At 44.6% G+C, this 23,086-nt stretch overlaps 2 protein-coding genes across 3 annotated transcripts; one reads left to right on the top strand and one right to left on the bottom strand.

The window, feature by feature from the left end:
- The first annotated feature begins 11,372 nt into the window (after nucleotides 1-11,372).
- On the top strand, nucleotides 11,373-16,123 carry LOC120655455. The gene is made up of 3 exons (XM_039933286.1): nucleotides 11,373-11,846; nucleotides 12,598-12,799; nucleotides 13,828-16,123. The coding sequence occupies exons 1-3, from the start codon at nucleotides 11,402-11,404 to the stop codon at nucleotides 13,991-13,993; spliced, it is 813 nt and encodes a 270-aa protein (XP_039789220.1). The 5' UTR covers nucleotides 11,373-11,401; the 3' UTR covers nucleotides 13,994-16,123.
- On the bottom strand, nucleotides 15,453-22,477 carry LOC120655453 (protein MRG1-like). 2 transcript variants are annotated; one of them, XM_039933284.1, is made up of 11 exons: nucleotides 22,227-22,477; nucleotides 21,873-21,926; nucleotides 21,703-21,716; nucleotides 20,801-20,946; nucleotides 20,217-20,255; nucleotides 20,045-20,082; nucleotides 19,270-19,374; nucleotides 18,632-18,711; nucleotides 17,816-17,985; nucleotides 16,038-16,122; nucleotides 15,453-15,949 (listed from the first exon to the last, which is right to left on the bottom strand). In XM_039933284.1, exons 1-11 carry the CDS (start codon nucleotides 22,380-22,382, stop codon nucleotides 15,865-15,867), a joined length of 972 nt encoding a protein of 323 aa, XP_039789218.1. In that variant the 5' UTR covers nucleotides 22,383-22,477; the 3' UTR covers nucleotides 15,453-15,864. The 2 variants fall into 2 exon arrangements, with proteins under 2 accessions (XP_039789218.1, XP_039789219.1); XM_039933285.1 differs by having other exon boundaries at nucleotides 20,217-20,252.
- Between the last annotated feature and the right edge of the window lie 609 nt (nucleotides 22,478-23,086).

The following is a 23,086-nucleotide window of genomic DNA, read 5'->3' as shown; positions in this document are numbered from 1 at the left end:
TCGAAAAACTATATTCACCTATAATTGTTTAGACATGCATCTCTTTAACACCGGTAAAACAGTGTAACTGCGTCGGCTCGGTCACGGGCGGGATCGGAATGCCGTCCAACTGAATTCGCAGCAGGCAGCAACTGGGGCCGTATTGGCCAGTTGGACACAAACATGATTAGTTGGAGCGCCAGCTGGCCGCCTCGTCCCGCGCCGAGGGAACGGGCCCGCATGTCAGTGGAAGGAGGCCAAGCGCAACCGCCCCTCACGCTCACGCTGCGAGCCAAGAAAGATTCCAGAAGCCGTCTTGAAATACCCCGCCCCCCTCCGCCGCCTTGGCGTGCTCCCCAAACGCTCACGCTCTCGCCGCTCCCTCCCATTTCGAATCCCCTACCCCGCAACAGCCCGGCGATCATCTGCTCCACCCCCGCCACCACCAGGAGGAGATGGAGCTCTTCCCCGACGGGGGCTTTCGTGCGGCTGGAAAGCCACGTGATGACAGCAAGGTTCTAAATATCCGGCTATAGCCACCGCTATAGCTTGCTATAGCTTTTGAAAGAAGAAAAAGCTAAAATATTTATCTCTTAGCTTTGAAAGGCTAAATCCGCTAATAGCCGGTTATATCCCGCTATAGCCGCTAAATTAAGGTTTATTTAGCTAGCTAAATCATATAACTAATTTCTATTTATTGTTAGTTTAATATTGAGCTTCGTCATTTATAAAATTTAGTATTTCTTCAATGTTGTAACAAGAGAATGAAGCCCAGGAGTACTTCAGTATATGAAATTTTCTTGATTTCATGTTTATATGAAAAATTACTCATAGATTTATGCATGGTGTTGAAGTAGAAATGTATAATTGTGAGAAGCTTCTAGAAGATTAGATAGTATACTTGGTTACCATGCTTCATGGTAAAATATGAATACTCTAGAAATTAGATACTTGTATGGTTAGATAAGTATGAGGAAAATTCTGAAGTTAGATATTTTGTAAAGAAGTGTGTAGAAGATGAACACATGGCAAAACCATATGAGCCATGGAGTCCTACAAATAGGGGTGCTTCCCTCCCCTCTTGCCATACCATGTCATAAGAGGTCTTACGTAGGAGATGGCATGGTTGCCATGTAGTTTAGTAGTGTCATAGTACGATAGCTACATAAAGAGTGCAACGGTCTTGTGTTATATTAATTTACGATGAATAAAGAATTAAGTTCCTGTATAGAGTTGATTAGAGTCATCAATTTATTCACACATTGCATTTACACAACTGCTAAATCGGTTAGCTAGGTTATAACTCGCTATAGCCTTTCTTAGCCTATACAAACACCAACCGCTAAATGCTTTAGCCCGCTATTTTAAACATTGGATGACAGGCAAGTTCGTTCACGCCGACGCGGACTGGAAGAGGGTGTCTCTGAGCCGGAGTGGCGCCGTCCCGTACGTGAATAAGGTGTGGCGGGTACATCACTTGCCGAAGCCGGAGGACGAAGGGATCACCTACGTCGCCCTCCAGAACATCGCCTACGGCCGCTACCTCTCCTTCTCTATCAACAGGGCGGAGCGCGGTGGCTTCCGTGCAACCCAGATGAACCGCAGCCAGGCCGACGGCGGCGATGGGCTGGCCCTGGAAACGTACCCGTGGATGTGGCGGGTTGAGAGGCTGCCGGCCCCCGACCAGGACTGCGTCAGCGTGCGCTACTCCACCTGCTACCTCCGCGCCAACAGCATCCACCTCTTCGGCAAGAAGAACACATGCGTCACCGTCGAGCTGGTGAAGAACAACGCCTCGGTCTCAACCATGATGCACTGGAAGGTCCACTCACTCGTAGCGACCCCAGTACCGCAAGACCTTCCGATTACCCTTGAGAACCGGGTGCGTTTCTCCTTCCCTGTCGGCTAGATTTACTTTGAATGGAACACCAGTCATCATGGCATGGATGCACGTTAGTTTTGATTTTCGCCTCCCAAAACTCTGATTACTGCATCACAATCTCTGCGTTTATCCTTGCCTGAGTCTGAAACTGTTCGTAATTTCTTCCGATACAAGACTACTGAACCTGTTAATTCTTCCTGACAAGTTTTAATTCTGTAGCCTCTGCATCTAGTTCACTTTAGGAAGCTGTTCCAATCCTGAGCACATTAAAATCCACAAATTATTGCGTATTCTAGATTGTGGTCCCTGCTCTTTAGGAAGTTATCTTTCATCCGTTATTTCTGAGTGGAATCATAGTATGGACTCCATTGGATTTTGGAGCACTTTGTTACAATGTCTACTCGAATGATTTGTGCTATTTGGGGATGTATACTTGAAAGATTTGCGCTATTTGGTCTAACTAATTTCATGCCGGATTGATCGCAATGGCTTTTGTTTTACTGATTTCTGTGAGACATTCTGTTGTGAGTACACATGTACAATTACCGCTGTTGTAAAGCCGTTTGACTTCTATCCTAAACACAGGAAATAGAAGATGGTGTGTTGTTTCCGCACCCTGCGCGGAAGATCCACCACGTGCTGGCGAACGGTGAAGGGGAGTTCCCCCAGAACCATCACAACTGGGAGTCTTTCCCTTTCTACAGCAGCTCTGTGATCAACTTGAAGAACGAGTTGCGGGCCCGCTAGACTTGGGACCCCCAGGGCGCCTACACGCTGTGCATTATGCCCGGCTCCCATGGGCGGCTAATGCCGCTGGTCACCTTCGCCCTCCCCGCAAGCTCAGAGACCATGAACATCGTCGTCCTCAGGGCCGCATCAGAAGGTAACTACTCTGAAATTTTCTCAGCAGTCTGTGCAGCACTTGTTATCTGCTCGTGGCTCTCACAGTTTCAGCATGAGATGTTCAATGTTTACACCTGTAGCTCAAGTTTGGTTCTGTAATTTGAATTTGTTATGAAAAGAGATCAGTAAAAAAAATCTGCATGAGACAGATTTTGGGTAGAGCATAGTGTCATACTGACAATAGGAAATGCAACTTGCCTGTTGTTTTCCTTAGTCCTGATGTTCAGAGAAACTGTCTTTCAATTTTGGATAGTTGTTGTCTGTAGTTTCCTCTTCATGGCTTTTTGGGGTTCTACACATTACTCAACTTGTGCTTGAGGTAATGGTTTGCTTAGTTTGGCTAGGACCTTGGACTAATCTGAAACATGGTGTACATAGAAGAAGCACACGTGCATAGGGGGGTTTAGCAGTCCTTTGTCAGATTCTTAACTTGGACCAAATTGTCCCATTGCATTTCTACCATGGTGGTCAGTTTACAAATAATGCAGCTGTGTTCCCATAATCTGATCTCCAGTTCAGATAATTTAATTGTTCTGCTTGTTAGCCAAGTGTTTATCTTCGAGCTGTCTGTGTACTCTTATCTATTTTGTCCACTATTGGTTATTTCTCAATGCTGCAATACCCATGAGATGATGCCTAGTTGTCTCATTGATTTTCATGTTCACTTCTGAATTCAGCTGCTGCACAATTACGGTATCCGGCACTACCAGCAGGAGCGGCGGATGATGTCGAGGCCTGAGTATGAGAGCGGCGGATGAATTCATCCCTTCGGCACCCAAAAGCATTTAAGCACTGCTGCCCCTGATACTGTAACATGGGGATTCTCCCATAGCTTCTGAAAACTCTGCAACTCTTCTGTAATGGTGGAAAGTTTACATTGTAGAACGGTCAATCCAGTGTGCATCTTTCAACCAACCTTCCTGCAACTCTATTCCTGAGCTGAACATGCATGTTTTCTCTGAAAGAAACTGAACCTCCCTGTTTCAAGTTGGGGCTTCTTGGTTCTGTTGCCAAATTTCTGTCAGGGTTGTGACCTACTGCCTCTATTGTTTTGTTTCAAAACTTGGTGAGTGTCCATTCTCTGCAATGGGATCTTAATTCGTAGAATGCAATGTTTATGTTTCTCATCCCAGGATGGTTAACTTTTTCTCATCCGCTAATCAGATCACACACAACAGCACATGTTGTGTAATGTGTACTCGCTTTGTCTAGCACATGTAATGTACAGATTCAGTCTTAATTTTTTTCCCCAAATATATCCCTGTCCTGAAGAATCAATCCCACTATTAACCAATTCTCATTGTTCTTTTTTTTTTTGAACGGTCTAGTTTTAAATTCCATGGCTTATATAGTTTTTTTTTTTGCAATTCTCCCTCCTTTTTATACTGACCATGAATGAAGAAAGATTCTTTTTTGCGATCACGCCTAGGAACATTTTTCATGAAGAACGAAATTCTCAATAATAACAATGCATAATAGTGTAAAAAAAGAATAATACACTTCCTTCAGTAATAACAAATATATTTTCACATCATGTTTAAAAAGTAAAGAAGAAACAGGGGGAACTGTTCTGATACAAATAAGTTGTTGACTCTAAATCTTGTCGAGGACGTGTCAATTTGCAATGGAATTATAGCTTGGAGAAAATGAAAAATGCACTAGTAGGCCTTTTCTCTTGATGTTTGTTTTCCCCAATATTTTACTCTTTTGTCAAGAGTCCGTTCGCTTTGGTATTCGGCTCTCGTGATCACAAACAAATTCATTCACAAGACCCGATTAATCTGGGAACCAGCTACTCAACGAGGCCACGCGGATCCCATCCAAGCAGCCTTCTCTTGCCCTTGTCGATTCACCACCGCCGGATCGTTGGTTTTGCTGCCCCTGCCCCACCCACAGCGTTGCTCCCACGCAACCGACCATGCCGCCGCCGCCGCCGCGGAGTCCTCCCGCGCCGTGCGAGGCAACTGCCGGCTGTCCATGCCACACGACGAGCCGTTCAAGCGCCAGCGGAAGGGCCTGGGCGGCGCCGCAATGGCAGAGGGGGACGACGACGACGACGGGCTGCCGCTGAGCGACAAGGCGCTCCTCCTCGTCCTCTCGTCGCCCTCGTTCACGACCGCTGACCTAAGTATCACCGATAAGCGATACGCCGAAACAGATACGACGATTTTCAAAAAATAAGGATACGCTAATACGGCAAGTATATATATTTTTAAAAATATAAATTGTCAAATAATTTTTTAGAACGAAATAGATAATAAACATTATTTTTCCAAAAGGCCAACATACGTAGCAAATGTTCAAGTTCAACCAAAAATAGCTAAATGATTAGTTCAACCTGGATGGACATACATTGATGGGCTTCCGATGCTCTTTCAAATGAGGTGTTATTGGTCCAAAAGTATCGGACGGAGTATCGAAAAGTATCGGACAGAGTATCGGAAATTAAATTTTTTATTTTTAAATTATAATTTCTCGATACTTCCCGATAAATGTATCAGTCGTATCGGGGCATATCGCCGTATCGGGCCGTATAGAACACCCATTTTGAAGTATTGGTGATTCATAGGCGCCGACCTCGTTCGCTGTGCCGCCACCTGCCGGCGCTGGCGCCGCCTCGTGTCCGCCGATGCCGCCTTCATCTGCCCACGCGCGACCCCGCGATCCGACCCCTGCATCCGGAGCCTGCCGCTCGGCTTCTTCCACTCGCACATGACCGACGGCGGTGTCGCGCAGCAGCTGCGGTTCGTGCCCCTCTCCGCCGCCGCCTCGCGTCTCCAACCCTCGTTCGCCGCGCTCGTGGACGGCGGCGCGTCCCGCGTCGTGGCGTCCTGGAACGGCCGCCTCGTGCTGGACCTTCACCGCTGCGCCAACCCTAATGTCACCCACGCCGTCAGGCTGGCCGTCTACAACCCGGTGGACGCCGCCACCGGCGGCTGCGGCGGCGGCGGAGGCGTCGATGTCCTCTTGCCGCTGAGCGGAAAGGACAGCCCCACCGGGCCCTACGCGTCCATGGTGATCACCGCGGCCGACGAACGCGGCGGCAGCGACCGGCGAATGATCACACGGTACTCTTCCTACCGCGTGCTCCTCCCCTACAACCGCGGACGCTTCGGCGCTCCGGTGCTACTCCTCGGACGCGGGAAGCTGGGGGCTGGAAGCGGAGGTGACCGGCGCCAGGATCGGCAGGATCAATCTCGCCGTCGGACCGCACGCTGCCATCGTGCACCGCGGGGCCGTGTTCTGGCCTCACCTCGGGGTGGCTCTGCGACTTGACTCTTTGCTGCAGCACCGGCGCCAGCCGTGTCCCCGGCGAAGAGAAACCACAAGACGCCGCCACGGTACATCGTTGCGGGCTTCTCCACCGCTACGCGGCAGCACCACTCGAGCACTGCGCGACACACTGGTTGCTGGGAGTTATGCCTGGCGGTGGATTGCTCCGAATGAAGGCTGACAGAGAGACGATACGGGCCTACTGGGGAGGACGCAAAGACGGCGACGCAGACAGTGACAGAGACATCGTCGACGGCCGCTGCTTGAAGGGCGAAGCGGGGAAGTTGAAGTGGAGGTGGACGATGAAGCAGGCGCTGATGATGGTGCACACGGTGAGGCTGCGGTGGCTCTGCGAGAAGAGCGGCCTTGTCATCTCCACGGCCAGGAATAACTCTGAACAGTACACTCACGTTTACACGTTGGACGTGGAGACGGAGGAGTTCAGGAGGGTGGCGACCCCAGCCGGCGGCGAGTCGTCGTTGGGGGAGATGTGTGGGTACAAGATGGACCGGGTGACGTTGCTCGCCTCGCTCGCCCGGTGAAGGCACCTGACATTCCAGCTTCCAAGAGCTCCCGAAGCAGGGTGAGTCAGCAACGCGGCGGAAGGATTCGGAGCGCTGGGGAACAGGGTGGGCGCTCCGAGTCGCTTCGGTCGTTTAAATACCCGAGGGCCCTCAACGGGTAGATCCAAAATCAATTCTTTCCAAATCGGCCGGGAATCGTACGGCGGAAGGCGCGCGTGGAACAGTAACTTTCTTTTTACCATTGCCTCTTACGGCCCCGCTCCCATTCTGCCGCGTCAGATCCAGTCAGAAGATAACGACTCGATTTTTAACAAACTGGGAATATGCTCCGAATGTTCCTGGGAGGACTGCCAAACGACTCTGCGCATCTCAGAGACTCCGCCAGCGACCCCGCTCGGGGGCTGGGCGCCACTACTACTCGGCATGTCTCCGTGACCCCGCCAGAGCTTCAGAGCCTGGACGCCGGGATGACTCGGCGCGTCTCACTGACTCCGCCAACGACCCTGCTCGGGGGCTGGGCACCACTACTACCCGGCGTGTCTCCTTGACCCCGCCAGAGCTTCAGGGCCTGGACGTCATGATGACTCGGCGCGTCTCAGTGACTCCGCCAGCGACCCTGCTCGGGGGCTGGGTGCCACTACTACCCGGCGTGTCTCTGTGACCGACCCCGCCAGAGCTTCAAGGCCTGGACGCCGTGATGACTCGGCGTGTCTCAGTGACTCCACCGGCGACCCCGCTCAGGGGCTAGGCGCCACTACTACCCGGTGTGTCTCCGTGACCCCTCCAGAGCTTCAGGGCCTGGACGCCATGACGACTCGGCGCATCTCAGTGACTCCGCCAGCAACCCCGCTCGGGGGCTGGGCGCCACTACTACTCGGCGTGTCTCCGTGACCTCGCCAGAGCTTCAGGGCTTGGGCGCCGTGACGACTCGGCACGTCTCCGTGACTCCGCCAGCGACCCCGCTCGGGGGCTGGGCGCCACTACTACCCGGCGTGTCTCGGTGACCCCGCCAGAGCTTCAGTGCCTGGACGCCGTGACGACTCGACGCGTCTCAGTCACTCCGCTAGCGACCCCGCTCGGGGGTAGGGCGCCACTACTACCCGGCGTGTCTCCGTGACCCCGCTAGAGCTTCAGGGCCTAGGCGCGGAGACAACTCAGCACATCTCAATGACTCCTCCAATGACCCGGCTCGGCGGCTGGGCGCCACTACAACCTGGCGTGTCTCCGTGACCCCACCAGAGCTTCAGGGCCTGGACGCCGTGATGACTGGGCGCGTCTCGGTGACTTCGCCAGCAACCCCGCTCAGGGGCTTGGCGCCACTACAACCCGGCATGTCTCCGCGACCCTGCCAAAGCTTCAGGGCTTGGACGCCGCGAAGACTCGGCGCGTCTCAGTGACTCCGCCAGTGACCCCGCTCGCAGGCTGGGCGCCGCCAGTATCCGGTGTGTCTCCGTGACCCCGCCAGAGCCTCAGGGCCTGGACGCCAAAATAACTTGGCATGTCCCTGTGACTTTGCTAGTGGCCTTGATCGGAAACTAGATGTCGAGGCAGACTTCGGGAACCTCTAGGGGCCTAGGGTCCAGCATCTTCCGGAACTGGCTGCAGATCAAACTTGTAACTTGGTTGGACATATCACGAAGAATAGTCGGGCACGCTGACAGACTGTCAAGTGCTCAGGCACTCGGATTGCCAAAGGCTAGAGATCAGTTCTTTGACTCTTGAAATGCTTCTCCAAAACCTTCCGAGGCTCGGGGGCTACACCCAACAGGTGCGCCCAGGGGCACATCCCGTTTGTGATCTACTACGAATACGGATATCTTCAAAGAGCACCAAAAGACCTCATCCAAGACGCCAAGTTTCAACTCGGCCCTCCGGCGCTTGGGGGCTTGATGGAGGTAGATCTACGTACCTCCCTGCCGAGTAGGGTCCCCGTATCTTGGTGACTACCTTGCTCGGTGACTCGGCTACAACTACCCGGCATGCAGGGACTCTGCTGCATGAAGGACGGATCTTTTACGGATCAGGATTTAGGCTCCAGCTAGATGCCCGAATATTTAGGGATCTTATCCGACCTTCTTTCTTGTTACAACCCGAGCGTATCTTACTATACTTGTACCCCACGACTCCTGGTCTATAAAAAGGAGGTGTGGATAGACCCATAGGCACGTCATTCTACAAACCCTAATATTACACCAAACACAGGACATAGGGTATTACGCTCATCGTGGCCTGAACATGTCTAAGTCCCTGTGTCTTCGTGTTACCATCGAGCTCTTGGTCCTGATATCCCCGTCCTGAAACTCTACTGCCGGGTACCCTCTAGTGGACTAGCCGGAATAGCAATCCGACAGTGAGGAAACCAGAAAGCAAAAGGAGAGATCTGAGAGAACAAACTGAGGAGCTAGGCTATACTTGATTTTTAAAATTTACAAAGCCCAAGTTTCTAAGCAATGGAGGCTAAGGAACCTGAAGTTTAAACCATTCCAAGTTTCAATTATCAAGATGAGCATGGTAGACACTTAAAAGTTCACAAGTCTGGGAGAACCTTGGAATAACTTGTATGCAGGTTACGTCAAGGGAGTTGCATCCACCATAGTCCTCGCACCTTTACTCGAGGACGAGCAAAGGGCTAAGTGTGGGGGTGTTGTTGACGGTCCTTAAGTTAGAAATAAAACCATCAACTCCTGTATCTTTTCATAACTTTCAATCACCAAACATGGTTATAGGACTTAATTCTAATCAATTCCACGAGCTTTGGTGATTCTTGGTTTGCAAGCACCCATACGCAGAATAAGAAAAAAACAAGCACAAGAAGCAACAGAAATGCACAAAAGACTTCATCCTGCGTCACACTTACAAAGAGAGCCCACAAGACAGAGCAAACCGACGTATCAAACCCCGGCCCAAGTGAAAAGGAGCCAAGGACCCACCTGCCAGTCACCCAGCCAAAGGCAGTGGCCTATGGGTCGGCCGAACCTGGACTGGCACCAGTCCAGGTGCACTTTGGCCAGTGATTCGTTCTTATCCTTGCAAAGGCGGTTGAGAAGGTTTCCATACTTAGAGATGGCGGGAACTGACCCCTTTCAAGACTATAAGAAGGCGTCCACTAACCCCTCTCAAAACACATTGACATACACATTCAAGAAGGAGAAGTAGTAGTAGGACTCCCACTTGTATCATTAGAGTAGGTAGTGTGTGAGGCTGAGGATCGGAGAAGAGCCGGATGTGTCGTCCTTTCTTCATCTTGTACCTCGACGGATACGATTCGTTTGAGTAAGTATCCGGAGTTCGTCTTCTGGTAAGTTCTTGGTTAAGTATTTTTAAGTTATTCATTCGTTTACGGGTTCATCGTCCGTTCTTGTAACGGATACTCTGGTAGAGGACCCCTGATAAAGACGGGTAACCCTGCGCAATGCTAGAGTAGTAGTGGAAAGCTTAGACGTGGTATTTAGGCCCTAGATTACCTTTGTTTGCCTCATAGTCCACAATATTGCGGGGTAGACAGCGAGTTGTGACAGCCCCGTCCGTCCGCTACGAAGCTGCTTCATGGTTAGTGTACTCCCCCTTGTCCGAGTGCGGCATAGAGCTACAGGCCAAAGGTCCCTAACAGTACCTGGGTCAGACCCGTGCCCGAAGTGAACGAGTGACGAGCCTAAGTTTACCTTACCTTGATCCTTATCTCTAGATAAACCACACTACCCAAAGCTCTCCTACCTCTTGTTCTTCAAAGGTACACTAGCTAGAAGATCGTTACACCTCCGTTCTCTGAGAAAATACAAGACCATGAATACTCTCCGGGTGAAGTGCTACAACGGTATCTTCCGTGCGCTTGCGGATTTTATCTGTAAATGTTAAGAAATACCAACAGTATGTTGCTAAATGTAAGTGATTTCATAGCTCGTCGTATGATTTTTGATGATGTGGAGGAGAGTGAATGAGGTGGTTGTTTCGAAATAACCGCCTCATAAGTTAAAATTAAAAACTATGAGACTGCTTACTTACCATTTAGTTATTGTTATGCAACTTATAATATTTTTTCATTCCATAAATTAAGGAATATATTATTTATACGAGATAACAAAAATATAACTTATTATAAAAGGCATCTGTTAAATCATCTCAAAATTACATGTCAACGTATGAGACCATCTATTAAACGGACTACAGGCTAATTTTGCAGAGCTAGCTTCTATGCCAGCATACACGATAACACGAACAATGCTTTTCTCCCGCCATTGAGCAAATTAAGCACAAGATCAGAGCATTAGGGCCAAGATTGGTAACTAACTGTATCCAGGAGGATTAGTGTTCGCTTGCCGACGTTAAGGCTCCATTACCACCGGAGGCGGCAGCCGCGGAGACGGCGACGGCAGCGGTCAATGCGGCCGCACCTTAGTTTATTGCCCTACATCGATCATGTGTCCAGCAAACCTTCATGCAATTTGTTTCTTTATTAACACATCGTGTTGAGCCACCTATTAGCCCACCATAGACAAATACATGAGGTAGTGTGATTTGGACCGTAGACGCACCAAAGTGTCAAGTTCGCGTATCGGATTAAGCAGATTATAAATTCATGGACCAATTTGCACGCATGTGTTGTATTCCCTATGCAATTTACTCAATTGCCATAGGAGCTAGGACTGCAAACAGCTGAAGTCGAAATACAGAGAAGCATAAAGGCAGCAGGGCAGAAACAGAATATACAGAACATGGCCCATGGGCCGCTTTGCCTGCAGCCCAACTCCGGCTGGGATTCGCTCTGCCGTGGCGATACGAAGGTAAGCAACTGATGCTGACTGGGCATGTCCAACAGGAGGATAAAAAAATAATAGCGAAAATGCCACTCCTGCTGCTACGGCCAATGGCGTGCGCCACCGCCACCGCAGCGGCGGCCGCGCCGGCGCCGGTCGCGTTCCCGCGGCCCCCGCCGTCCTCGCGGCTCCGCTGCTCCCACCTCCCCTCCGCGTTCCCGCGCCTGAGGAAGTACGGGCGCCGCCACCGCGAGCCCGTGCCCGTGGCCGCCCCCACCTCCGATGACGACGACGAGGAGGAGGACGGGGACTACGACGAGGACGAGGAAGGGATGGAGATGGAGGTAGACGAGGAGGAGTTCCTGGCGACGCGGCCCAAGCCGGCGGGTTTCGGCGAGGGGAAGACGTACTCCACCGACATCGAGGAGCAGCTCCTCCGGGAGATGGGCCTCGGCGGGGCGCGGCGCGGAGGCGACGCGGCCTCGGCTAAGCGCCGGGAAGGGAATAGTCCCGGCAAAGAAACAGGCACAGGTTGGTTCCCTGCTCTCCTAGTCCTACCGGCGAATTGCTCTCTTCTTGAGGCTCAAAGACATACTTGGATGCACGTTGCCAATCCACTTGACCAGGGAATGTATGCCCCTAATCTGTCGTATACTTGCGTACATTGTTGTGAACAATAGAACTAACTTCTCATTTAAAGCTGGCGGTACTGAACTACTGATACACTGGAAAGAAATGACATCATATGCATTTAATAATCATTTTCTAGTGACAAAGGTACCATTGAACTAATTAAATTAAATATGAGGTAGACAAGGCAATGGCCCTATAACTTGCATCAAACCGCTTAAACAGTATTTGAGAAATTTTCAGATTCTAAACAGTAAGATGACCAGAATTTCCGTCCCTCCTTACAACACTAAGCAAAACCTTCACGCAAACATTGTCTTTGTAAGTCTTTCTTTCTACCCCAAATCCAGTTCCTAATGTAATGACAGAAACATATCAACAGGCTGCGGTGTGAAATTTAATTAAGCCTCGATGAATGTTGATCGATGCAAATTGTCTTCTTGTTTCAGCTGAAATAAATATAGAGATAAATATTCTCTTACTATTGTTGTTACCATGCATAGCTTTCATGTTGTTGATAGCTCAACTGCCTTAGCATTACCTATGGATATTGTTTGTAATTTATATAACTTCATTTATCTACTGCAATAGGCCTTGAAGGAGCTATTGTTGATCATTGATGTTTTGATTCATTTTCTGTACTTCGTCACAGATCTCAATGACAATGGTGTTCAAGTTCGTATTTGGAACCTCCCAAAAAAGAAAAACATACACAAGGACCTGAAGCAAGCTTTTAAAGGGTTTCCTGGTCTTTTATCTATAGATCCAGCAGTTTCAGCAAATAAGAAAACTCGCGACCCTATCTGTAAGGGGTTTGCTTATCTTAAACTGGAGTCTACAGAAGCTGCAACCAGGTATTTTTATTCCTTTTCGATTCATGTAGTTTGTTTGTAGCATCCTCTGTCGTTTCCCATTTATTGTGATATATATAGAAAATTCCAGATCATTATTCTGTACTTTATTGCTTTGTTTCTAAATAATTTTAATTTCCAATTTCAAGAAATAATACTGTTACCTTGTTTTTAGATCTGAAAGTATAGTGCTTAGTCTGACACACAAATCTCATGTGGGGGTTTTTGTCACATCTGTGCATAAAGTTAGTTGAATGTGCTCCTCATCTCTCAAATTACATCCTTCATTGCCGTCCTTGGCTTCTCGAAATCATCCATTGATATTCAAACTGCTTTCTTTAGCACGAATGAGCACCTTGACTGATTTGACTAGGTACTGTACATCATTATATTAAACCTTTTTTCCTTGCAATCTTCTAGTCATCTTCTCTGCATTCATCCACATGTCTACTGAAACTAATTTGTGTGAAATGCCAATCTGAATGAAAAATGCTTGTGTTTTGTTACATCAACTCACCATTTATAAGTACTTTGATCAATCAACTTATTCAGGAGCAATTATTAGTAGTGCAATGATGTGAAGCCAAAACCATTAAAAAGAATGCTGAAGTATTCAGAAATAGTGCATTACTTAACCAATCAAGTGGGTAAAAAAAGCTTAGTTTCTCCAGAATACCCTCTACATACCCCTATTGAACCCTGCCTTAAATCTAAACTATTTAGCCATGTCTATATCATACTTGAGAGAGCATTGATGCCTTCTATTTTCTCTTTCCTGCCTCTTCTCAGATATTCTTTTCTCTCAAGCTCTTTTTAAAGCCGTCTTAGAAACTCCATATTCATGAATTTGAAGGTTATTTGCTTCCTATTTCAGCCATATATCCGATATTAAGATTCTGGGCTAGGTTTCTTCCACGAAATGTATTACTGCACATGTATAAATTTCTGAGAATTTATTCATCCGACTATCTGAACCTTTTTGGACCTTTGATTTTTAACTACTAAAGACATTTAGTACTTCCTATCTGCAGATTCGTTGAGATATACTCTCGTAAACCTGTGGCATTTGGCAAGGTTGAGAAGCCAATCAGTTGTTGCATTGTCGATGGGAACAGCTCTGTTGAGCCTTCAAATAAAGTGTCCCATGCGATCTCTCTACCAAGACTGAAGCGCCAAAATTTGGTGGCGGCAAGCTGAGTAGCACATTGATCTGCCATCCAGTACTCATCCATACTTCTAGAAGTCACAAGATTGCTAAAGAAGCTTTGGTACGTAGATTAGATAGTCCTCTGTACCTGGTTAGAATTGCTAGAAACTAATTTGCATGTGAAATGCCAAGCTGACTGAAAAATGCTCGTGTTATATTATTGCATCAACTCACCACTCAATAAGTATTTTGATCAATCAACTTATTCAGAAGCAATTATTGGAACTACAGTGATCACCATTGAAGCCTGAAGTATTCAGAGATAGTGCATCACTTAGACGATCAAATGGGCAGAAAAGCTTAGTTTCCTCAGAGCTATTCTACTTGAGAGCATTGATGCCTTAATCCTCATTAGTTATCCATGACTACATCATACTACTTCCATATTGGTAAAGGAAGTCGTTTTGGACAAGGTTTGGGTCAAACACTGGGAATATAAATCATCAATAACTTTTAAGTTGTTGAGTTTACAAATGTGAAAATTATATAAATAGATTTGTTTTGAAAAATACTTTCATAAAAGTTTAAGTATATCACTTTTCTATAAATATTTTTATAAAAATAAAAGATCAAAGTTATGTTTTGGAGACCGTGTTGCTGTCCTAAACGATTTCTTTTACCAATACACGATTATTTTCACTTCAGCTCTTTTGAACCCACCTTAACGCAATTTGGTGACCAGAACATCACCTTTGTCACCGATCCTTACCCTATTGTAAATGTAAAATTAACCAGAAAAAAAGGAGGGTATTCGCAAGCTTATGCATTTTCTGCACTTGAAGCGCATCAGTTCTAAGGAGAATGTCCACAAATGATGACAATCCTGAAACATTCTGCCATTTTAACATATGGTGACCATGAGCCTCCACATCTTGAGACCACATATAACAAGGCAACTACTCAGTACAGCAGTGAGCAACTCATTGATGCTCCAGCCTCTTTAATCTGGTCTCTTGTGATTCATATTACTAATCCGTGGCTATGGCTTAATCTAATCATATCTTTCTTTCGTAACATTTCACTCCACTCCCGCTCTACTGAATTTTTTCTTTTTCTTTCATAACATTGCAGTCCCTTGTACTCCCGCCATTATGTAATGTTTATCCATAGCACACAATGTGCACTAACCAAATACTTCTTTTGACAGACATTAACCAAGTACATTTTTCAAGAAAAAAATCAATACAAAATGACCACCCATCCTATTAAATAACATACTGCAACCCCTTCTTTTCTTCAATGCATTTAATTAGAAATTGAGTGTGAAAATCTTACATTAACTATACTTTTGATTTGATATCATCAGTTGATGAAAATTATGGAAATTATTTTCCTTAGACCATGGATAAACACAGTATAACCAAGTTAGTATATATGGTGAACTTGTTAATGGATAAAAAATCATTAAAAAAAATAGTTACGAACTACTACTGAAATAAAGTTGAACCATGTCAAGAATCGCTACTAAATTATTACTTCACTTAACAGGATGCATAAAAAAACATCACCCATTGCAAACATGTTTAGGGTGGACTCTAATGACATAGTAATACAACCCAATCCCTATATAACATTGTAGGGATGGAGGACTTCCATCAGTCTAATTCGCCACCTTCAAAACAACAATTCAACTCAGCCATCTTAGTTCCCAACATCTCAAGAAAATACAACATGCATAGGGCAGTTCAGGCACCATATTTCACACATCTACAGAAGCTATCCTACAACTTTGAGTGCACACTAGTCAATGCTGTCCATATGGCAGAGTCCTAAATGACACCCATAACAAACAACAATGCCAGACTAAAACCTACGCAACAAGTCCAGGAAAAGATGTTACATAATAAAACATTCAGATCCATCATTTGGATTTTGATCCATCAGCACCTTTACGGTTACCATCGTACACAGTGACAAAGAAGGTGCTCTGATTCTTCTGAAGAAACCTGACAGCAAATCAGTCAAATTGCAGTCAAGCAAACAAGTTGGCAGTTTAGCAACATAGAAGCATAATACTCAAACAAGATAGCATACTTGAGAATGTCCAGCAATTTCTGCTGTAGTTTGTTCAGTGCATCTTCTTCCATATTGACAAAAGCAAGTAACTCCGGCAATTTCACTGCAAAGTGGTGCAAGCTAAGAATTCAAAATACTTATTTATTATATGTAGACAAGGGCATGCCTGGTGACAGACTTGGCATGCTCCGATGAAACCAACTATATTAACCAAGCTATATCAATTACACTTAGTCATATATTAGTAAAATGGTGCGCAAATAAACAAATAAATTCATCACTTTTATATGGACCTTTCTGCTCAAATTTAAACCTTGCAAGATGATTGGTATATCAACATAGAACTTTCATGTAAACCACCCCATCTGTACCAAAAAATCATTCATCTAGAGGAAGGGGATGTGATCTATGCAAAGTTGCAAACCCACCCACACATCATCAGTTGCATCTATCAAGTCAGATAACTACAGTTTCAAAGTTCAAACATCTAACGAATACAAGAGAATCAAAAAGTTCAGAAAGGGTGATGCCATGATGGTCTACCACTCCGTAAAATTTCAAGTACTTAATTTCCGTAGTAACAAAGTATAGTACTTAATTTCAGTAGTAACGAAGTAGTTTTATAGGCAAAGACTTGATTTTTGACATTCTTGTTTGTTTTTTGTTACTTTGCAGAAGCTTTTATATTTTGCCTCTTCCAGTGCAGATCAAATTTTAAAACCAGGAGTTTGGAGGATAGCAAACCACTTTCGCCTCTTTTCCTCCAAACTTTTTTTCAGTGTCCTCTCAAATAATCCAGACTTTCTCTCGTAAATTTTGGAGGACGCCCACTGTTACCATTTCAGATTTAGCAAGAAAAATTTTAACCAAGTTACAAACCAACTGTATCTATCTTCCTCTCCTAAATTACTTTATCTTCAGCTATTGACATCACCAAACAGCCCTCAGAACGGTGTACACCTTGTAATGATGCAAGGATAGTATCACCTATGACCTCTCTACCATGAAGATGATGCATTGCCTTCAGTGCAAATTCGAAAAGACTTGGCCATTCACAATGGGAGTGTTATACCAGTCTCAGTGGGAGTTTCATAGAGAGTTTCATGCATTAAATTTTATATGCCACATCAGCATTTTGGATGACTTGGCATGATCATTATGAAGAAAGAGGAAAGGGAGTTTCATGGGATGAGAGAAGAGTTTCATCCCCATGAAACCCACATGGCATGATTACCAAGTTCCCTATTTTTGGAAACTGTGCAATGAAACTTGCATTGAGACTGGCCTTATAGGAGTGTCGTGAGCATTAAATGTCATGCTACATCAGCAAATTTGCTGACATGGTAGAGTCATTTATGAGGAGAGAGGAGAGGGAGTTTCATGGGATGACTATATTGGGGATGACAGAGGCGTGTCATCACTATGACACTCCTCACTGAGACTGGCCTAAGAGGGTGTGCAATGACTGCAAAGTAAACAATAACAAGGAATACCAGTGGCCATAGCACCAGTACGTGAGAAACAAGGCATGGGAATAGAAACATTGCAGTACCCACAGCAATGATATGATCAGTTGGAAAGTTTCATTTTTATCACTAAGACAGAAAGGTTATAAAAAAGTCCAATTCAGATTCCTATTTTACCACTAGCATATGAGTCAAAATGAGATGAATAAATGCCTTAGTGGTAAATCAATATGACCTCAGCGAGAGCATATCAAACTGAAACACAAGGAAATGATCGAATGATAAACCAGAAATACAACACAATATCATGCAATTGGCAGTTGGACATACCAAAAAGACGCAATAGATGCTCAGCTCCATATACAGTTGAGGGTGAGACGTCACCTTTAACTTCTTCATTATACTGATCTCGCTCTTTCTTATACAAAAGCATTGCCGGCAATGCTTTATCAAAGTAGCAGCGTAATCCTTTCAAAATCTCAGCATAGGAGTCATTTATCCTTCAACACAAAAGATAGTAAAGCTATAACTCTAGAAGGGGAAAACAATACTTGGTACTGACAACCAATCAAAATTCAAAAGGAAATAAAAGAGCTAAAAAAATTAAATGAATGACAAGTTACTTTGACCATGATAAAATGGAACTACAAAAAAATGCAGCATAATAATAGAGTTTGCATAACTGCAGTGTATCAATATGAATAATTGAACTGTTATTTCAGCAGCTGAAGCTGCCAGCAAATTTCACCACATTGATGTAATTGAGAGAATTATAGCATTAATATTGTCAATATGAATAAGCGAATGTCATTTCAATACTACATATTATATTTGTTTCTGTTGCATGATAAGATAACAACAATATAATTGATGAGATGATGATAATGTACGTCCAACATAACTATAAACCTATTGCAAAACTAATCACAAAAATTGCCTAAATAGTAAAGGAATTTGCAGGGTTAGAAGCCAGCTTTATACCACCAACATCCTGACGAGAACAACCCTTGCTGCTAGGCATAAGTTACATTATAAAATGGTACCATAAAAGGGAGCTCATCGTTCAGGTAATGCACAAGACCATGAGTGACAAGAAAAAAAAAGTATGCATAACACATAAGAATCATGTCAGCATAGTATACTCACTTGCTATCCTTCTTTGCCCGGTGCTCCAAATATTTCTTTAGAATTTCATCAACAGTAGGAGAACGTGGTAGTTTTACAAGCTACAGGCCAAGGAAATCTCACTGTAGCTCAGGATGAATAGCAGTGCAAAGCAAATATGGCTATCCATTTCAAAGAAAAAAAGGGCTATCATCAGGCGTTCAGATCAGATCAATTCATCACTAAGGTTAACTTGGTTATTTCAGCTGATATTCATATTCCCCCTATTTATCAGTGGGTCTGGATCTGGAAAATAAATGCAAGCTCAAATGTTACAATTTTCTATGGATCCTATGGCATGGACAAATCAGCTCTTGATGTTTAATGTGTGTTTGTTGTAATGTGCAAGTAATGTAGGACTGGTGGCATTTCTTATTTGACTGCTAGTTCAGCAAGTGTTTGTATTTTTTAATATTTTAAATGCTACAGATATATTATTATTTGCTAAGATTCAAAGCTGGACCAAAATGGCATTTTTCAATGAGCTTAACACTTTGGGCGGCTGGAATTCCAAGCCAATTAACACAAAGTATCACACTATATAGTTTACGAAGCACTCAAGTGTACATTTAGAGAGTAGAGACACTAATGAAAGGCGACACAGGCAGATAAGTAAATACCTTACCCATCTGTGTGACATACTCCCAATCATCCACAAGTTGCTTCTTCAGTGTCAAAGGAAACTGTGACACTAGGAGACTTTCTGATGATCTTCTTTCCTTATCCTGAATCATCAGAGATGATAAATTCATATGTTACAAGACTAGCAGTGAATCAGTGATTTACCACAATCTGTCAACTTACCAGCAAAAGACATCTTATAAACAAAAAAATTGTCAGTTGCTCGTGTCATGGGTGGGTGTGGGAAACCGATTCATTGTGGTGGTCAAATGAATACAAGATTGCCCTCATTTGATATGAACAAGTATCCAACATTTCCAATGCTTCAGAAATTAATTTCAGTTGGAAAATAGAATTTCAGGGCTTGGATTGGCTTAAAACACATATCAACTCGTACCAAGGACATAGCCAGTTCAAAAACAAAAGTTATAATCAAGGGGGGAAATTCCAAACCAATACATATAATTTCCTTACATTTTTGTGCATGAAAATACAAATTATGGGCCCTCCATGCCAAGAAAATGAACCAACATTTCATTTGGTAAATTGCAATAAATGACAAAGTGACAGACGTAATTGAATGACACCAAACAATAGAAACAAAGTAATAAATGTATTTAGTAATTAGCAAGAGGCTGAAAGGGAAAAATCACTTGCTTAGCAATACTATCTGAAAGTGCATAGTGTAGTATCATACTGGATAAATAAAATGAGAATAAAATTTTCATGGAAAGTAGCACATCGTGAAACAGAAGGTTAAGGAATTATGGTCACCTCAGTACCAGGCTGACTCTTGCGTTTCTTCCCCTTGACTGAAATTCCAGAATGATAAAGATAAATTAGACAAATATAATACATTATGCAAATGGAAAAGCTGGAAAAGAGTAATGTGTTAACTAACAACAGAAGGTACCAAACAACAACAAAAAATACTAAAAATACTCACCAAGACTCTTCGTGTCGTCTTTATCAGCTTTTGCTTCTGCTGAGCAATGACATAGTGAAGTAAGACATTTCAAGAACAAAGCATGATCACAAGCTTGTAAAGATGAAACAAAAAAACATGAAAAGGAAGCTTCCAAGTGTCTGATAAGAATTAATAGAACTTCATAATTGTCAAATATCAAAGGTCATTCACATCCTATCACAAAATTATTCCAGTAATGGATGATAACTAAAAATTATTTTCACAAAATAACCCCCCAGCATGCAATTGCAGTTAGATCTGTCGATGTTAAATGATCAGAATGTTCATCTGTAGCTACAACATCATGATGCCTTGCCATTCCTGTCTCAACTCTAAACTCCCACAGATAGCAAGCAACTGAAGATAATAATTTGGTAGAACTATTAAAATAAGAACTCTAACAGGAGTGCAATCCACAGTTATCCACATACTAGAGAAAGATTTGCTTTAATAGATAATGTAAGCATCAGTTCAGCATACAGTGTATCATGGATAGGACTAGAATCTATCAACCACAGGCCATCAGCTCGTAAAGGAACATGGGAAGGGGAGAGAAAGCTAACCATTGGAGCCTTTCAGTTTATGCTGTGTCGACCGTCCAGACTTGATTGATTTGTCAACAACTTGGTTCTTTTCAAGCTCTTGTTGTTTGCGGACATTTTCATCCGTCAAATTCAATAAGCGATCATTCGCGACCCATTCATCCCAGCTATGTATACATTGCAAATTGAATATGTTAAGAAGAATGTGTAATTGGTGAATTAAAAGTTAAAACAGCAGGGAGGGGCAACTAATTAAGTTTGATGACAACAAAAACAAGCATTTGACGGAGCTCATCACTCATGGATAAGAAACACTATCAAAATATGGTTAACCTAAAAATGCAATGTAGTGATTCGCTTAAACAGCAGCCAGCGCTAAAACTTGGAATGTGGCTGCATGTGCTTTTGTTATAAAAGCTCCTAGCTGCATTGATCCTTCCCTTGGGAAATGCTTACATGCTTTTCCTAAAGAACATATATTTTTTGTTGATTTTTGGGGGCTCAGTATTAATTTAGACATTCTATAAATTGAGGAATGCAGCTTATTTCCAACACCAATTACCTGGTGTGCCTACAAACATTGTTTTCATTTTGCATTATTGGCTTGAATCATGGGATTTATTGCAGGTAAAAAAAACAAGGCAAAAGAAGGTTGTGGGAAGGAGATCAGGGATCAAAGAAGCTGTTCAGGCAGCAGGTTCCATGGTTGGGCATCTCTATAGGAGGATTGGCTTTTAGAGAGTTTGAATGTGCTCCTTCAGTTTCTGGTAGCATAGTGTTGGTTTGATTAAGTTTGGTTTTATATTTAGGTAAGGGAGAGCATGCTTTGTTCAGTTGTTGTAATAATTGTCTCGGAGTTGATCCTGGTCATATAGACACTGTCCATCTAGCATCCCATCCGCTCATGGAGTACAGAAACTTACTTCTTATTCCAGCCCTACAAGAGATGACAGAGAATTAGAGAAGTAGAAAAAATTTCAGGTACATGCTAGTTTATATGTGAGTAAGAAACACCCTAGCGGCCAATGTACAAAGAAAGCATGAGAAAACAAGGCCTTTAAGAATGCTTACAAACGGAGTGACTTAGACGTACCAGGTAATGAACGAAGTAGCGCCATGCATCGTCCAGATTTTCGATTCTTTGAACCTTGAGAAATTGGAAGAGAGAAAAAAAAATATTCCGTTAGGAGTGAATTGAATAAGCAAAGGAAGCAGAGACAGGGAATGATAAAGCCTGGACCGTAGCGGCTAGCGCAATGTATGCAGGCAGAATAGAATCGATTCAACGGACGGGGGGCGGATGCTATCGTAACCCTAACAGGGCATCCAGGATTCAGGAAGCACAGCACGGCACAGCGCAGGCGGAACTAGCGACTGTATCTAGGATCCAGGAAGAGGTCGCCGTCGACAGGGCCAGGAAGGGAAGGGAATGGAAGCGACGGCGAACCTTGGCCTCGTAGAGGAGGGGGCCGTGGTATGCGAGGACCCTGTCGCCCTCCTTGAAGGATGGCTCCGCCGAGTCCTTGCCTTTACCCTTGTCCTCCTTCTTGTCGTCCTTGTCGCTTCCACCGCCGCTAGTGTTGGTGTTGGAGGAGCTCCCCATGGATTCGGTTCGCCTCTCGCCGGAGGGGAGGGGAGTGGGGGCGGAGCGGAGAGGGAGGGAGGGGACGGGGGTCGGCCTGACAGGGGAGAGGGGAGAGACGAGCGGTTTTTTTATTTTTATATTTTTTATTTCCGTTTTTCACAAAAATATATTTTCGATTTAAAAATTTACAGAAATATACCCCGGCCGCCCCGCTGCCGGGCGGCCGGGACCTGGCCGCCCGGCTGTCGGGCGGCAGGGGCTTACCTGCAAAAAAAAGATGAAAAAAATTTGCAGACCGGTCCCCAGGGACCGGTCGCCCGGCAGCCGAGCGGCCAGCCCCCGCCCCTATATAAGGGTGTTGGCTGCCCCTCCCCCTCATTTGCCTTACTAAAAATCCAGAAAAAAAAAAAGAGGGAGAGGAGGGGTGAGGGAGAGGCAAAGCGGCGAAGCCCTGTCGGATTTTCAAGCCGGCGACTTTAGTTAACTAATTTTTTTCACATTTTATAAATAGATTATGTTGTAATTATTTTTTTGAGACAGTAGATTAGCAATCAGTTCAATTATTGTTAGGAGTGATTAGTAGATTAGCAATCAGTTCAATTATTGTTAGGAGTGACTAGTGGTACATTTAGGTGCATTTACTTATAGTGATTAGCGTTGATATAGTACATTAAGTGTTAGATTTAGTATTAGAAAATACTAGAAAATTGTTAGAGAAGTAT

This window comes from Panicum virgatum, chromosome 1N, assembly GCF_016808335.1.
Source record: "Panicum virgatum strain AP13 chromosome 1N, P.virgatum_v5, whole genome shotgun sequence".
Taxonomy (NCBI): Eukaryota; Viridiplantae; Streptophyta; class Magnoliopsida; order Poales; family Poaceae; genus Panicum; species Panicum virgatum.
The sequence above is the reverse complement of the archived record's forward strand: the minus strand, read 5'-3'. Positions and strand labels throughout refer to the sequence as shown.

Coding starts and splice junctions, on each gene's coding strand:
- LOC120655453 (XM_039933284.1), bottom strand. CDS start 22,382: ATGGGGAGCTCCTCCAACACCAACACTAGCGGCGGTGGAAGCGACAAG. Junction 16,123..17,815: donor GCATCTATTGCGTCTTTTTG/GTATGTCCAACT, acceptor ACCACTTTGCAG/TGAAATTGCCGGAGTTACTT. Junction 15,950..16,037: donor AAATTGCTGGACATTCTCAA/GTATGCTATCTT, acceptor ATTTGCTGTCAG/GTTTCTTCAGAAGAATCAGA.
- LOC120655455 (XM_039933286.1), top strand. CDS start 11,402: ATGCCACTCCTGCTGCTACGGCCAATGGCGTGCGCCACCGCCACCGCA. Junction 11,847..12,597: donor CGGCAAAGAAACAGGCACAG/GTTGGTTCCCTG, acceptor ACTTCGTCACAG/ATCTCAATGACAATGGTGTT. Junction 12,800..13,827: donor TCTACAGAAGCTGCAACCAG/GTATTTTTATTC, acceptor TCCTATCTGCAG/ATTCGTTGAGATATACTCTC.